The sequence below is a fragment of the Centrocercus urophasianus genome, unplaced genomic scaffold (assembly GCF_019232065.1).
Source record: "Centrocercus urophasianus isolate 14NV4802_14NV808 unplaced genomic scaffold, USGS_Curo_1.0 seq_14, whole genome shotgun sequence".
Taxonomy (NCBI): Eukaryota; Metazoa; Chordata; class Aves; order Galliformes; family Phasianidae; genus Centrocercus; species Centrocercus urophasianus.
This window is the reverse complement of record NW_024884586.1, coordinates 233513-246760: the sequence shown is the minus strand read 5'-3', so window position 1 is coordinate 246760 and position 13248 is coordinate 233513. Positions and strand designations below refer to the sequence as shown.

Below are 13248 nucleotides of genomic sequence, written 5' to 3'. Positions count from 1 at the left end.
CACAGCCCCGGATGCTGGGAGGCTCTCCATTGTGCGCTGAGGAAGGCAGCCGGCTCCAACTGGTGCACAGGGGAGCCCCGGCCCCCCCTGCATTGCGGACAACTGGTGGGGAGCTGCTAAGGGCCCAAAGGCCTCAGGGCCCCGTGGGTAGAGCAGGAGGAAGAGCAGCTGCGGCCCAGGGCACAGCACGGCTGACGGCACAGCGTGACCCACGGCGGCAGAGCCAGCCCACGGCACTCACCTACAGGCACTGCAGACAACTGAGGAGCCCTTCCGCGCCGGGTAGTAGGAAAGGCGCAGCACCGAAATTGGGCTGCGGGAAACCAGAGAGGCCCGGAGAAAGCCCCGCCTGAGGCGGAGGGCCTGAGGGGAAAACCGCGCCCGGGCCGGCGCTGCGCGGCACCCCACCGGGCCCACGAGTCCCCATCGCCTGAGGGGAGCGCACTCGGCCTCTCCCCGCCTCTGCTCCTCGAGGCCCCATTGGCTACGCGGCACGTCGCTCCGGCCACTCTCCAATCCGCGGTGGCGCCTGTGTTCCACCACCCAATAGCGAGCGGGCCGGCCGGAGAGGGCCCGCCCCCGAGCGCTCCGAGGGGCGGAGGGGGCAGGGCTGGGAGCGAGGCCCTGCCCCCGGTATCACGTGAGGCAATGCCCGCGGCTTGGACGCCGTCACGAGGCCGGGGCCACCAATGGGCCGCCGGCGGGGGCGGGAAGAAGGCGAGCTTCCGCCCAATGGGAGTGCGGCGGGCGCGGGAGTGGGGAAGGTGGCGGCGCAGCGCGGCAGTGAGGCGGGCGGGGGCTCCGCGGGGCCGGTGGGGGCGCAGGGGCGGGCGGGGCCGCGCAGGGCGCTGCCGGGGGGGCGCTGCGGGAGGCGGACGCGACCACCGAGCGTCGGGAGGGGGAGAGGCGGGGCCACCAGCCGGCCCCCCGAGGGGGTGGGGGGCGCGGCCTGGCGGGCCGGCCCTCCACGTGCTTTCCCCGCATCCCCGTCGCCATGAAGTGCGTCATCGAAGGCGGCAACTTGAAAGGTGGGATGGGGAGGCGGAGGGGCGCCGCGGGGTGCCGTCTGCCCCCATCTGACCCCCCCCCCCTCCACCCACAGCCCTCGGCCATGCCGTGCACGCGCTGTCCCGTGTCGGCGACCACCTCTACCTGGAGCCCTCTGACACTGGGGTATGGGCACAGGGGGATGCCGGGACGTGGCTGTGGCGCCCCCCGGTGCCCGGTGCCACCCCTTGTCCGTCCTCAGCTGTCCCTGCGTGCCGCCAGTGCCTCCCGCTCCGCCTTTGCCTCCTTTTTCTTCATGCCGCTATTCTTCCAGCGTTACGAGCCAGGCCCCCCCAGCACCCGCTGCAAGGTGCTGATGAAGGTGCAGACCCCCCCCAGGTCCCCCTACGTCTGTGCCTCCAGGAGGGACAGGCAGTGATGCTGTCCTTATCCCCAGTCCTTCCTGGGCGTGTTCCGCTCGCTGCCAACTCTGGACAAGTCGGTGGAGCGCTGCCTGGTGGTGCTGCGGCCCTGCGCTGGGCACCTGTTGTTACAGCTGCACTGCAAGCACGGTGAGGGGGAGGTGACAGCACTGGGGGGGTCACGGGGCTACAGCGGGGCTTAATGAGGCTGTCCTGCAGGTGTCACCCGCACCCACCAGCTGGCCTTCCAGGAGTGTGAGCGGCTGCAGGCCATCTTCGACACGCAGAGCTGCGCCAGCCGGCTGCGTGCTCCTGCACAGTGAGTGCCGGGGGATGTGGGGTGGGGGCCGCTGGGGGGGTCATGGTGCTGAGTGCCCTCACTGCAGGGTGCTGGCGGAGGCGGTGGTGCACTTCCCACAGACGCTGGCAGAGGTGACGCTGGGAGCTGCTGCTGGGGGCCGAATCAGGCTGCGCAGCCATCTGGAGGAGGGCAGTGGTGAGTGGGGATGGGGCACAGGGACAGGGAGGGGTCTGCTGGAGCTGGCGCTGACTGCTGCACTGCAGAGCCCGGCAAGGCCATGGTGACAGAGCTGTGGTTGGCGCCGGATGAGTTCCAGGAGGTGGCAGTGGTGCCCGGCTCCTGCATCACTTTCTGTCTCAAGGAGTTCAGGGTGAGTGTGACCGTGACCCTATGCCCCACATCCCGGTGGCCCCTCAGACCCACTAAGCCCCATCTCCCCCCAGGGGCTCCTGAGCTTCGCCGAGGCCTCCAGCCTGCCCCTCACCATCCACTATGATGAGCCCGGCAGGTAGGAGCCAACGCCACAGTGTCCCTCATTCACCCAGACCCATCCTTCAGGACTTCCCACAGTCCATGTGTGCCCCCAGGCCAGCCATCTTCAGCCTGGATGACTCCCTGATGGAGGCACACCTTGTCCTGGCCACCCTCCTGGACCCAGAGAGCGACTCGCAGCCACCCCCTGCCGCCAATGGGTAACGGCCATCAGACAGGATCAGAGTGAATGGCCCCATGCTGCCAGCAGTAGGGACTAGCGTACAGTCCTAATGCTGCCTGACATTTACTCACTCACTGTCCCCTCCAGCAGCGTCTCCCACCCACCTCCCCCCTCGGATGACTTTGCTGATGACCTTGAGACCTACATGGTGGCCTTGGAAAGTAGTGCCTGTGAAGGGGAGGCAGGGGCACCCCCCAGCCCCACCTTCTCCCTGCACACACCTTGCCCTGCAAAAAGTGACACTGAGGAGGAGGAGGATGGAGCTGTGCCAGGGACACCCCCTCACAAGAAGGTGTGGCATGGGCACTGACGGGGAGGGGGGGGGGGGTAGAGGACTGGCATGGACCTCTGACCCTATGTCTTTTCACTCCCCAAGTTCCGCTCGCTGTTTTTTGGTTCTGTGCTGACACCAAGGGGGCCTGGCCCAGCCCCCAGCCAGGAGGTATTGGCAGAGGACAGCGATGCTGAGTGCTGAGAGCCCCCATTCCGATGCCACAGCGCAGCAGCTGGCACTGTCTGGCCATGCAGGATAATCCCAAACCCACATCTTAAGACCCATTACAAGTTTATTCCCCAAAAAAGCCTCCTGCCCTGCCTCCACTGCCATCCAAGGGGCAGGTCCTGCCCCAGAGGGCGCATTTGGTATACAGTAGAAAGTGGCAGGGGGGACAGGATCTTACAAATAAAAAAACAAATGGAGAGAGGAGCAACCTGGTGCTGGGGCTGCTGGTGACGGGCACTCACTTCTTGGCTTTCGCAGAGTTGCGTGGCGGGGTGACAGGGCGGCCAGCGGGGTTCAGCCCACTGAACTGCCCATACTTGCCCTTGTTCTTGTCTGCCGGTTTCAGAATCTGCGGGGAAGAGGGTGAGCGGGGGGGCTGCGGGCAGAGCCCTGCATGCTGCCGCCTCCCCAGCAAAGCCCTGACTCACCTGGAAGGAACACATGAGAGTCTCATCCACGCTCATCATGGCGCCTGCGTTGTCAAACTCCCCGCAGTAGTTGGGTGCAGAGAAGAGGGTGACGAGCTGGCGCTTGGCAAAGAACTCGTAGCCATCCTCCACCACCTGCGGGGCGGCAGCACTCAGATCTCCCTGTGCCCCGTCCACGGGGCCCACAAACCCCCCCCAGGGGACAGCATCCCCCTCAAAAGAGCCCGACCACATCCTCAAGTGTAAATGTCCGCTCCTGGGAAAAACTCCACTGGTGTGGAGCCTGGGTGGGGCCTGAGCCCAGTACCTGGTGTGCCCGGCAGATGAGATCCAGGTCGTGCTTGTGCAGGAACTTGGCCACCACCTCAGCCCCAAAGGTGAAGGAGACACCGCGGTCGTTCTCGCCCCAGCCCTGCACATCCTTGTCAGGGTCAGACCAGAGCAGATCACACAGCAGGCCCTGGTCGGGCACGTCTGTGGGTCGCATGATGCGCCGGATCTGCTCCATCGACTGCAGGTCAGGGGACAGCCCTGCATGGGATAGGAGCATCAGGTTATGCTGTAGGGCAGCCTCTGGACCCAGGCAGCAGCCCCAGCCCCGTGCCCACCTCCGTGGCAGCAGAAGATCTTCTCATCCACAATGGCAGCAATGGGCAAGCAGTTGAAGCAGTCGGTGAAGGTCTTCCACAGCTTGATGTTGTATCGCCGCTTGCCTGTAAGGCAGCAGGGTGGGTGCTCACAGGAGCCCTTCCTGCGGGCTATGCTCCACCCTCTCCACCCCCCCATGTCCCACACTGCACACAGGGTGGCACTGAACCCTCCAGGGGGGTAGGAGGCCATGGAGGTGGCTGGGATGGGGGCATGAGGTCTGCAGGAGATGGAAGAGCTGCAGACAGGGACGGCAGTGGGGACTTCAGGCTGACTGCATGTATGGGGTTGGTACTGGGGTGAGAAGGCGGGGGCAGTCCTGTTTGTCAGCAGTGGGGTCGGTGTGGCACTCACACTCGTCATAGAAGCCATAGATGCGGTTGATGCTGGCACATTCATGGTTGCCACGCAGCAGGAAGAAGTTCTCAGGGTACTTGATCTTGTAGGCCAGCAGCAGGCAGATGGTCTCCAGCGACTGTTTGCCCCGGTCCACGTAGTCACCCAGAAACAGGTAGTTGCTCTCGGGGGGAAAGCCCCCGTACTCAAAGAGCCGCAGCAAGTCGTAGTACTGCCCGTGGATGTCACCTGTCAGAGGATCGCAGGGGACACACAGTGACGCTGGCACCCAGCCCACCCCCCTCCCGTCCCCCCCCGGCCTGCTGCTCACCACAGATCTTGAGGGGGGCTTCCAGCTCCAGCAGGATGGGCTGGCTCAGGAATATCTCCCGTGACTTCAGGCACAGCCCCCGGATCTCGTTCTCTGTCAGCTGTACGTTCTTCCCCGGCCGTGAGCCTTGCACTGTGCAGGGGTGGCCTTCAGCGAAACCCACTCCAGCCCCGGAGCTCCCGGAGACGGCTGTGTCCCAGCAGTCCCGCGTAGCCCCCAGGGCCCCCGGCCCTCTACAGCCCCCCGCTCACCCGCAGCCCTTCTCTTTCCCACAGCCTCCCGGATCCCTCAACAGCCCCCCCACGGCCCCCACCCCCCGGCTCCCCACAGTCCCCCGAGGCCCCACGGCCCCCCCGATCCCCCGCAGCTCCCCGGTGCCCCGCAGCCCCCATACTGCCATTGCTCCCCACGGCCCACGTTTCCCCGCGGGCCCCGGCTCTCACCCCCGCCCTCCAGCTCAGCGGCTGGAGGCAGAGCCCTCGCGGCACAACCCGGCCCTTCCCGCCTCTAGCCGCGCCCAAGGTCGTCTCGAAGCCCACCGCTCACCCTCCAGGAGGCGGCCGATGATGGAGTCGAGGTTGAGCTTCTCGGTGTCCGCCATGGCCGCCGGACGCTGCTTCCCCCCCGGCCCCGGCCCGCCCCGGCCCCGGCCCCGCAGCCATAGAGAGCGGCCGGGGCGAGCGGCGGGTGGGGAGGGCGCCCCCTGCCGGATCGGAGGCCGCGGAGGCGCGTCGTGGCTCCGCGCTCCCAAGGGGCGCTGCCGGGGCGGCCGCGCCGTGCCGTTCGTTGCCCGGAGGCCGTTGCTACCCTCGCGGCGCGGGGACGCGCGTGGGGAGCTCCGCGGGGACGCGTACCAGCGGTGCCACTTGCGCCACGGGCTCCACCTGCGTCACTTGTGCCATTTGTGCATCAGTGCCACTTGTGCCGCCATGCCGCTGCTGCAACCCCCCACGTGCCATGCGAGCCGTGCGGTGCCGCCAGACCCTGGCCCGGCGCCCGTGGTGACATTTCAGCCCCGCGGTGTCAGCTGCGCTGCTGTCCCCGACCGACCCCAGCAACTGTCCCTGGCTCCGGTGCCGGCTGCGTGCCCCGCTGCTCGTGTCCCGTGTCCCCAAATCCGTGCAGCCTCACATCCCGCTGTTGTCATATCCCCATGTCTCCGTGTCCCGTGTCCTCGAATCCAGCCGTCCCCAGCCGACATTCCTCAGCCGCCATGTCCCCTATTCTCAAATCCCCTGTTTCCCATATCCTTGCGTTCCCTTACCTCCATATCCTCCTATCCACCTGTTGCCACATCCCCATACCCTTGTCTCCACGTATCCTCATATTCCCAAATCCTCGCGTCCCCAAATTCCTGTAACCCCATAAACTTTTCTCCCCAGGCCTCCATGTGCCCCATCTCCATTTCCCCATACTTCTATGCCCCATATACTCGTGCCCCCGCATCCTCGCTTCCACGCCCCCATAGTTCCTTCACACCCCACACCCCTGAACCCCGCACATCCTCCGACCCCTCTCCCCCGCCTCCCCGCCCCGCCCTGCTCCCTCCCCCGGGGACGCCCCTCTGCCGCTGGAGGCGCCTTCGCCGCCGGTGCAGAACGGGCGAAGCTCCGCGGGCACCGCCGCCACAGCCGCCCTACAGCGACAGCGACCGCCGGTGGGTGCGGGCGGCGGCGGCACCACGCGTGTCAATGGGTGTTCGCGTGCGCTGTGCCACGCGTGTCCGGCGGTGAAATCGCGGGCAGCCGTCGCGCTAAGCCGAGGGACGTGCGGGGCGGCACCGCGCGGCGCCGGGGACGGGCGGGTGGAAGCCGGGGACAATAGCTCTCTGTGCCACTAAGCCGGGGCACGGGGCTACCCCACTGCCAGCGACCACGCGTGACTGCGGGCACGGCTCGTCCCCGCGGGGCCGCGTGGCCGCGCGTGCCTCGGTTTCCCTCCGAGCGCACCGTGGCACCGCGGGGCGGCTGACCGCGCCGGCCGCGTCCCGCTCACTGTAACCCCCCTCCCGTCTCTTGCAGCCCTCCGACGCCCGCGGCATGGTGAGTGGTGGCACGGGGCGTGAGGGCAGGGGGCCCCTTCCCCTTCTCGGCGGGGCTGGGTGGTGCCGGCGCTCCGTGTGGCAGCGCCGTGCCCACCGCCTCCGCGTGACCCTGCGGGGACAAGGGGACGCTTTGTCCGGGGGCTGGCACCGCTCCCGGGCACCCCGACACCACCGCCCCAGCGACGTCCCTTGGCTGCCCGATGCCCCCCCTGAACCTACGGCCCTCGTGCCCGTTGCGGTGCCCGTTGCGGTGCCAGCTCGGCCGTGCCCTGTGACAGCTCTCAGTGGACCAGCTGAGCGCGGAGCAGGCTCTGGGCATGAAGGAGCAGGAGTGGACCGGCCCCGAGGCGCTGTGCCCGGGCTGGCAGGAGGAGGAAGTGTCCGACGGCGAGGGACCCGAGAACAGCGAGCACCCCGACCCCACTGCCCATGCCTATGAGGTGCTGCAGCGCACCCTGCGCCTGGAGGGGATGCCCCTCACCGTAGACCGCACCGGCCAGCCGCGCTCTGGTATGGGTACGGGAGGCACTGGTATGGGTATGGGTGGCACTGGTATGGCTATGGGTGGCACAGGGTGGTGGGGTGCTGGGATAGGGCAGTACAGAGTCTTGGTGTGGCCTGGGGATGCAGTGCCAGGCTGGGATTGTGGTACAGCACCATGGTGCCAAGCTGGGGACACCAGGCTGCTAAGAGGTGGGTTGGCAGCAGGGCACAGTGCTGGTGTCTTGCCAGAAGAAAGTTTGTAGGACTTTCTTCTTTTCGCTCTGTTAGTGTGGCACACCTGGCCCAGCAGTTAAGCCAGCAGGAGGTGGTGCCTTCGTTGCCACGCAAAGCATTATCAACTTTGGCAGTGGCAGGTCCTTCAAGCTGCACCCTGAAAAAGACTGCTTGTCCCCTATCTGCTTATGTTTACAATCGTGAGCAGCAGTCCTGGAGCACGGTGGCACCCACCACTTGCCCCTCTAGATAATTAGCAGTTGTCAGTCTTATCACCGAAAAGGCCTCACGAAGCGAGCTTTGTGACAAAAAAAAAAAGTTTTGTGTTTCACAGCTGGGCTGGGGACTGTGGTGCCAGCTTGGGGTTGTGGTGCTGGGCTGGGGTCACAGTGCCGGGCTGAGGACACGGGCTGCTCACATGGGGTGGCAGCAGGTCCCATGCACCCTACCACTGCCTTGCTGCAGGATTTGGCCAGCTGGATATGACTGTGTGCATCCTGGGCTCCCCCACCGCCTTCCTGCCCATCTTGCTGGAGGGTGGCTCCCGCTGCCCAGGTGAGTATGGCCCTGTCCCCCAGGCCTGGCTGCCAACAGCCCCCCTGGTGTATGGGGACACAGCCACTGCTCATCCCGTGCCACCCACAGGTGCCATGGTGCTGTGCCTGGCACCTGCCTGGGCCAGCCGCGTACCCTCAGAGACATCACCAGGCGCGTGGTCCCTGCTGCTCTCCAGGGGGGTCTCCTTCGAGGCAGGGGGCTGCACTGCCCTGGAAGAATTTGTGCCTCCTCGGCGTGCTACCTACGTCACTGGCACCTTTGGGTCGGAGGGCAGTTGGGAGGGTGAGCTGGCCCGTGACCTTGATTGCCCTACTGGAGGCTCAGCACCACTGGCACGCTGGCTGGAGGATCCCCTGCTCTCTCGCTGGTTGCTGTCTGCCCGCGCCGGCCTGCCTGTGCCTCCCACCCTGGCCTTCACCACGGGGCTGTGGGAGACCCTGCCTGAGGAGCCCAAACCCCCCGGGGTGCGCCTGGTGAGGCTGCAGGACCCCCGTGGCCAGGAGAGCCTGGTGCAGGATGAGGTGGACGCCTTCCTGGAGGGCAGCACCATGCAGCCCTATGATCAGGTGGGGACAGCAGGGGGGACATGACACAATGTGGGGGAGGGGGGTGGCAGAGGGGAGGACAGGGTGGCACGATGCTCGGGTGGAGTGGGTTGGGATGACATGGGACAGGGTGACATGGTGCTGCATGGGACAGGGGCGGCAGGGCGGTACAGTCTGGTGGCATGGGGTAACATGGCACTGCAGGGGACAGGGTGGCATGCAGTGCTGTGAAAGGGTGGCACAGGGTGACACTGCACTGCACACAGGTGGCAGTGCGGCTATCAGGGTGGCGGTGGCGTGGAACGGACCCCCGCAGCACCCACAAGAAGGTGGAGGGCAAGGCAGTGGCACAGGCAGTGGCAGCCCTGCTGAAGGGCCTACGTGAGGAGGAGAGCGTCCTGCTGGAAGCCCTGGTGCCCACCGGCCGCCTGCCCACGCTGCCCCCACGTAAGACCCCCCTCGGGTACCCACCACTCAGGAAGGGCTTCTGGGGGCTCCCTCGTGTCCACTCGTGGGTGGGGGATGGCCACCTCGGCCTCAGTCCCTAAGGGTGGGGGGAACGTAACCTGCCCCTCCTGTCCCCTGGGCTGGGGGTGAGCATGGCACTGGGGGGGGACCGTCCTTGGCCATTCCCTGGGGCTGGGGCACCACAGGGTGAGCTGGGGGCTGCGGGTGGGATGCTGCTGTCCCTGCCCTGTCCCTCACCCCTCAGGCAGCGCAGCCCCGCGGCTGCCCGTGGCCCTGCGCATCTGCACCGTCGTCTGCCGGTCCTGGGGAGACCGGCCCCAGCTCTGCCAGGTACGGTCTGGGGACGGGGCTGGCGGGTACACACCTGTGCTTGGCATCCGAAGCCTCCACCCCCTTTCCTGCAGCCCCTCTCCTTGGGCCAGGTGTGGCCGGGGGTGGCTGCGAGCATCCCCTGCCCCGGGCTCTGGGTGCCAGCACAAGGCCCCATGAGTCCCAGTGTCCCAGGGGCTGGCAGCCCACATCCTTGCCTCAGGGACACCCACCTGCATCCCAGTGTCACCCTGTGTCCTCTTGGTGGCGTGTCCCCACAGGTGGCCTGTACTGTGGGGCGGGCAGAGGTGCCGGTGCGGCACGGTTCGCTGCTGCCCTTGGGCCTGGACTCCAGCCTGCGGCAGTGGGGCCTGGCAGATGCGGCACAGCGGCAGGCACTGGCAGGGCGGCTGCAGGAGGCCGCCGAAGCCAGCATGGCTGCCGTCCTAGCTGCGGAGGGCGAGCTGAGCCCCGCTCAGCGTGGTGGTGCCCGTGCCCGCACCGACGTCCTTGGTGAGCTCTTACCTCGGCCTGCTCCCTTGGAGGCAAGTGGGGCCGGTGGCCTTGTGGCACTGAGTGCTCTGTGTCCCCAAGGTGTGGATTTCCTGTTGGCGTGCGTGGATGACACCCTGGAATTGGTGGCCCTCTCTACCAACTGCCTGCGCTGCCTGGAGACGTGCCTGCTGGTTGAGGGCATGGGGCATGATGTGGGGCAGCCTGCCGGAGACGTGCCACGACTGCTGGCCGAGTGCCTGCTGCACCGGGCGCAGTGCCGCCTAGTTGAAGGCAAGGACATCCTGCTGATCGGGGCTGGAGGAGCCAGCAAGAGCTTCGTCTGGGAGGCAGCACGCGAGTACGGCCTGCGGGTGAGCAGATTGGGCCAACAGTAGGCTTCAGAGTGAACGCTGGGTGCTGTGGCTTTCAGTAGGCTTCAGAGTGAAAGCGAAGCTAGGGAATGACACCGGGAATGAACAAAGAGGACCTGTAATGGCTGGGGTCAGGGAAGCTAGGATAGAGACTGTGGGGACCTGGTTGTGGTGGGAATGGGAACAGAGATGGGTAGGGCTGAGGACAGCCTATTTATGTCGGAACTGCACTGGGGACAGGGATCTTAGGGCCAGGGATGAGGGCGCGGACGATCAGGAACTGGAAGGACGGGAACAGGCTGGGTACAGGGGCACCGGTACTGGCTGGAGACTGGGAATTAAAGATGGGGATGGGGAGACCAGGACTTGGTGGGGATGAGGACAGACTGGGGATGTGGGCAGGGCAGCAGGACCAGGGACAGAGATGATGGAGCCATCTGTAGGCTTCACAGTGAACGCTGGGTAGCGTTGCCATGGGGTGGGCACACTGTGTCCCACCACTCCGTGGTGCCACCAACTTGGTGCTGCAGATCCACCTGGTAGAGTCGGACCCCGAGCACTTTGCGGCTGGGCTGGTGGAGACCTTCCTGCCTTATGACAGCCGGGAGCACCGTCGGGACGAGGAGCACGCTGAGCACGTGCTGGAGATGCTGCGCGCCCGCGGGCTGCGGCCCGACGCCTGCCTCTCCTACTGGGATGACTGCGTGGTGCTGACAGCGCTGCTGTGCCAGCGGCTGGGCTTGCCCGGCTGCTCTCCCACCGCCATACGCCTGGCCAAGCAGAAGAGCCGTACCCACCAGCACCTGCAGCGCTGCCGCCATGGCCGCCCGCCTCCGGCCGCCTTCGCCGTGCCTTGCTGCCGGCTGCGCAGCCACGGCGACGTGGAGCAGGCGGCGGGCACCGTGCCCTTCCCCGCTGTGGCCAAGCTGGAGTTTGGGGCGGGGGCGGTGGGCGTGCGGCTGGTGGAGAGCGCCGGGCAGTGCCACGCGCACGCAGCCCAGCTGTGGCACGACCTGCGGGCCGACGCCGACCACCCGGGCATCGGGCTGGGCTGGGGCAACACCATGCTGCTGATGGAGTACGTGCCGGGCACCGAGCACGACGTCGACCTGGTGCTGTTCGAGGGCCGGCTGCTGGGCGCCTGGGTGTCGGACAACGGCCCCACGCGCCTCCCCACCTTCCTGGAGACGGCGGCCATACTGCCCTCCTGCCTGCCCGCTGACCGGCAGGCCCAGCTGGTGCGGGCAGCCCTGCGCTGCTGCCGGGCCTGTGGGCTACGGCACGGCGTCTTCAACGTGGAGCTGAAGCTGGGCCCTGCCGGGCCACGCCTGCTGGAGATCAACCCTCGCATGGGCGGCTTCTACCTGCGTGACTGGATCCGCGCCGTCTATGGGCCCGACCTGCTGCTGGCCGCCGTGCTGCTGGCGCTGGGCCTGCCGCCCGTGCTGCCCTCCCGGCCTTTGCCCCGCCAGCAGCTGGCGGGCATCATGTGCCTGGCGTCGGAGCACGGCCAGGCCCTGCGCGGCGGCGTCATGGAGGCCCTGCAGGGCATGCAGCGGCAAGGCCTGGTGCGCCTCAACCCGCTCTTTGAGGAGGCGGGCGGGCGCTACGAGGAGCCCTGCCTGAGCGTGGCCTGCACCGGGGACGGCCCCGCCGAGGCCTGTGGACGGCTGCTGGGGCTGTGCCAGGCGCTGGGCATCGACTCGCCCCAGTACCCCGTCAGTCATTTCCTCTCCCACTTCAAATAGCCACGGCGGGGCTGGGGATGCGAGGCCGGGGCCGGGCTTCGCGTCCCCCAGATCCCCCCCGGAGGCCCGCACCCCAATCTCAACCCCCCGCTCTCTCGGGGTTGGGCTGTGGGCTGTGGGCCTGTAGCAACACGGCGGCCCCACGACACCCAGCGTGGCCCTCGATGCAGCATGGGAGCTGCAGCAATGGGGAGAGCCTGCATAGCAGGCTGTAACAAAGCAGCCCATAGTAACAGGCAAACGTGAGGAGCCCCTCCTAAAACCACTGAGTGTGGGGAGATCCCGTTGTAACAGGTGAATATGAGGAAACGATGCAGTATGAGGGGAGCACACAGTAAGAGATGACCATCGTGAGACCCTGTGACAGAGGATAAATACTGGGAGATCCTACAAGAACACCTGTGTGAGGGGAGACCCCACAGCGATAGAACAGCACGGGGAGATCCCACAGTAACAGGCATACAGCAGAGATCCCCTGCAGAAGCGGGAGACCCTACAATAACAGGAGCGGGAGGCACCTGCACTGAGAACTGCGCGTGGGGATATCCCGTGAGAACACCCCGTTGCTGGGGAGACCCTACAGTAACAAACCTGACAGTGGCAAAGCAGCGTGGGGAGAATCTCCCCGTGTCTCACAATCCCAGGAGGATGCCACGTGATAACAGCGTGTCACAGCCACTGCCACCATCAACGGGGAAACGGCACCTACAAGTGGCAGCAAGAGACCCTACAATAACAGCAACCCTGCAGTGACACACGGCCCACGTGGCTGAAACCATACAGTAATAGCAGTGTTTGCAGCAGCCTGTGTAGTGCCTGAAGCCTTATAACAATAGACCACGTACTGCCTGAGACCCTGCAGTAACAGCAGCGACCCTGCAGTAACACAGCCCGCATAGTGCCTGAGACCCTGCAATAACATCACAGACCCCACAATAACACAGGAGTGCAGTAGCAGCCCGAGGCCCAGTTGGAGGTTCTTCTGGCGGTCGCCTCCAGTCCGACCCCCCAAGCACCTCACGACCCGTGGAAGTGGCACGATCCCAACCCGGGCCGGGGGAGCACCCCCAGAGCCACGTGCACCAATAAAGGCTGCAGAGCGCCAACTCAGTGCGTCAAGGCCCGTGTTTATTTCGGGGAGGTTCCCCTCCCAGCAATCCCCCCGCGGGGCTCCGTGCGCCAGCGCTGACATTTGGGGCCGACCCCTGCCCTTTGGGAGACACCCGAGACGGAGGGGCGCAGCCTGGCCTACGGGGCGTAGCAAAGACTGGAGTTGCTAGTGCTGGTGGGCGTGGCTCAGCCTGGGGGGCGTGGCGAAGTCTG

At 66.4% G+C, this 13248-nt stretch overlaps 3 protein-coding genes across 5 annotated transcripts; 2 read left to right on the top strand and 1 right to left on the bottom strand.

The window, feature by feature from the left end:
* Positions 1 to 922: 922 nt before the first annotated feature.
* Positions 923 to 3124, top strand: RAD9A (RAD9 checkpoint clamp component A). 3 transcript variants are annotated; one of them, XM_042813937.1, is made up of 11 exons: positions 923 to 1028; positions 1103 to 1173; positions 1250 to 1357; positions 1445 to 1559; positions 1629 to 1728; positions 1796 to 1905; positions 1974 to 2080; positions 2154 to 2218; positions 2298 to 2402; positions 2513 to 2717; positions 2802 to 3124. In XM_042813937.1, the coding sequence occupies exons 1-11, from the start codon at positions 995 to 997 to the stop codon at positions 2898 to 2900; spliced, it is 1119 nt and encodes a 372-aa protein (XP_042669871.1). In that variant the 5' UTR covers positions 923 to 994; the 3' UTR covers positions 2901 to 3124. The 3 variants fall into 3 exon arrangements, with proteins under 3 accessions (XP_042669871.1, XP_042669870.1, XP_042669869.1); XM_042813936.1 differs by having other exon boundaries at positions 1250 to 1369; positions 2516 to 2717; XM_042813935.1 differs by having other exon boundaries at positions 924 to 1028; positions 1250 to 1369.
* Positions 2974 to 5305, bottom strand: PPP1CA (protein phosphatase 1 catalytic subunit alpha). The gene is made up of 7 exons (XM_042813939.1): positions 5217 to 5305; positions 4671 to 4802; positions 4358 to 4588; positions 3964 to 4068; positions 3663 to 3886; positions 3356 to 3490; positions 2974 to 3276 (listed from the first exon to the last, which is right to left on the bottom strand). The coding sequence occupies exons 1-7, from the start codon at positions 5269 to 5271 to the stop codon at positions 3166 to 3168; spliced, it is 993 nt and encodes a 330-aa protein (XP_042669873.1). The 5' UTR covers positions 5272 to 5305; the 3' UTR covers positions 2974 to 3165.
* Positions 5306 to 6282: 977 nt separating this feature from the next.
* CARNS1 (carnosine synthase 1) lies at positions 6283 to 13023 on the top strand. Its single transcript, XM_042814271.1, has 10 exons — positions 6283 to 6327; positions 6692 to 6712; positions 6993 to 7224; positions 7897 to 7986; positions 8077 to 8555; positions 8801 to 8981; positions 9247 to 9332; positions 9593 to 9824; positions 9906 to 10177; positions 10708 to 13023. The coding sequence occupies exons 2-10, from the start codon at positions 6710 to 6712 to the stop codon at positions 11923 to 11925; spliced, it is 2793 nt and encodes a 930-aa protein (XP_042670205.1). The 5' UTR covers positions 6283 to 6327; positions 6692 to 6709; the 3' UTR covers positions 11926 to 13023.
* Positions 13024 to 13248: the final 225 nt, after the last annotated feature.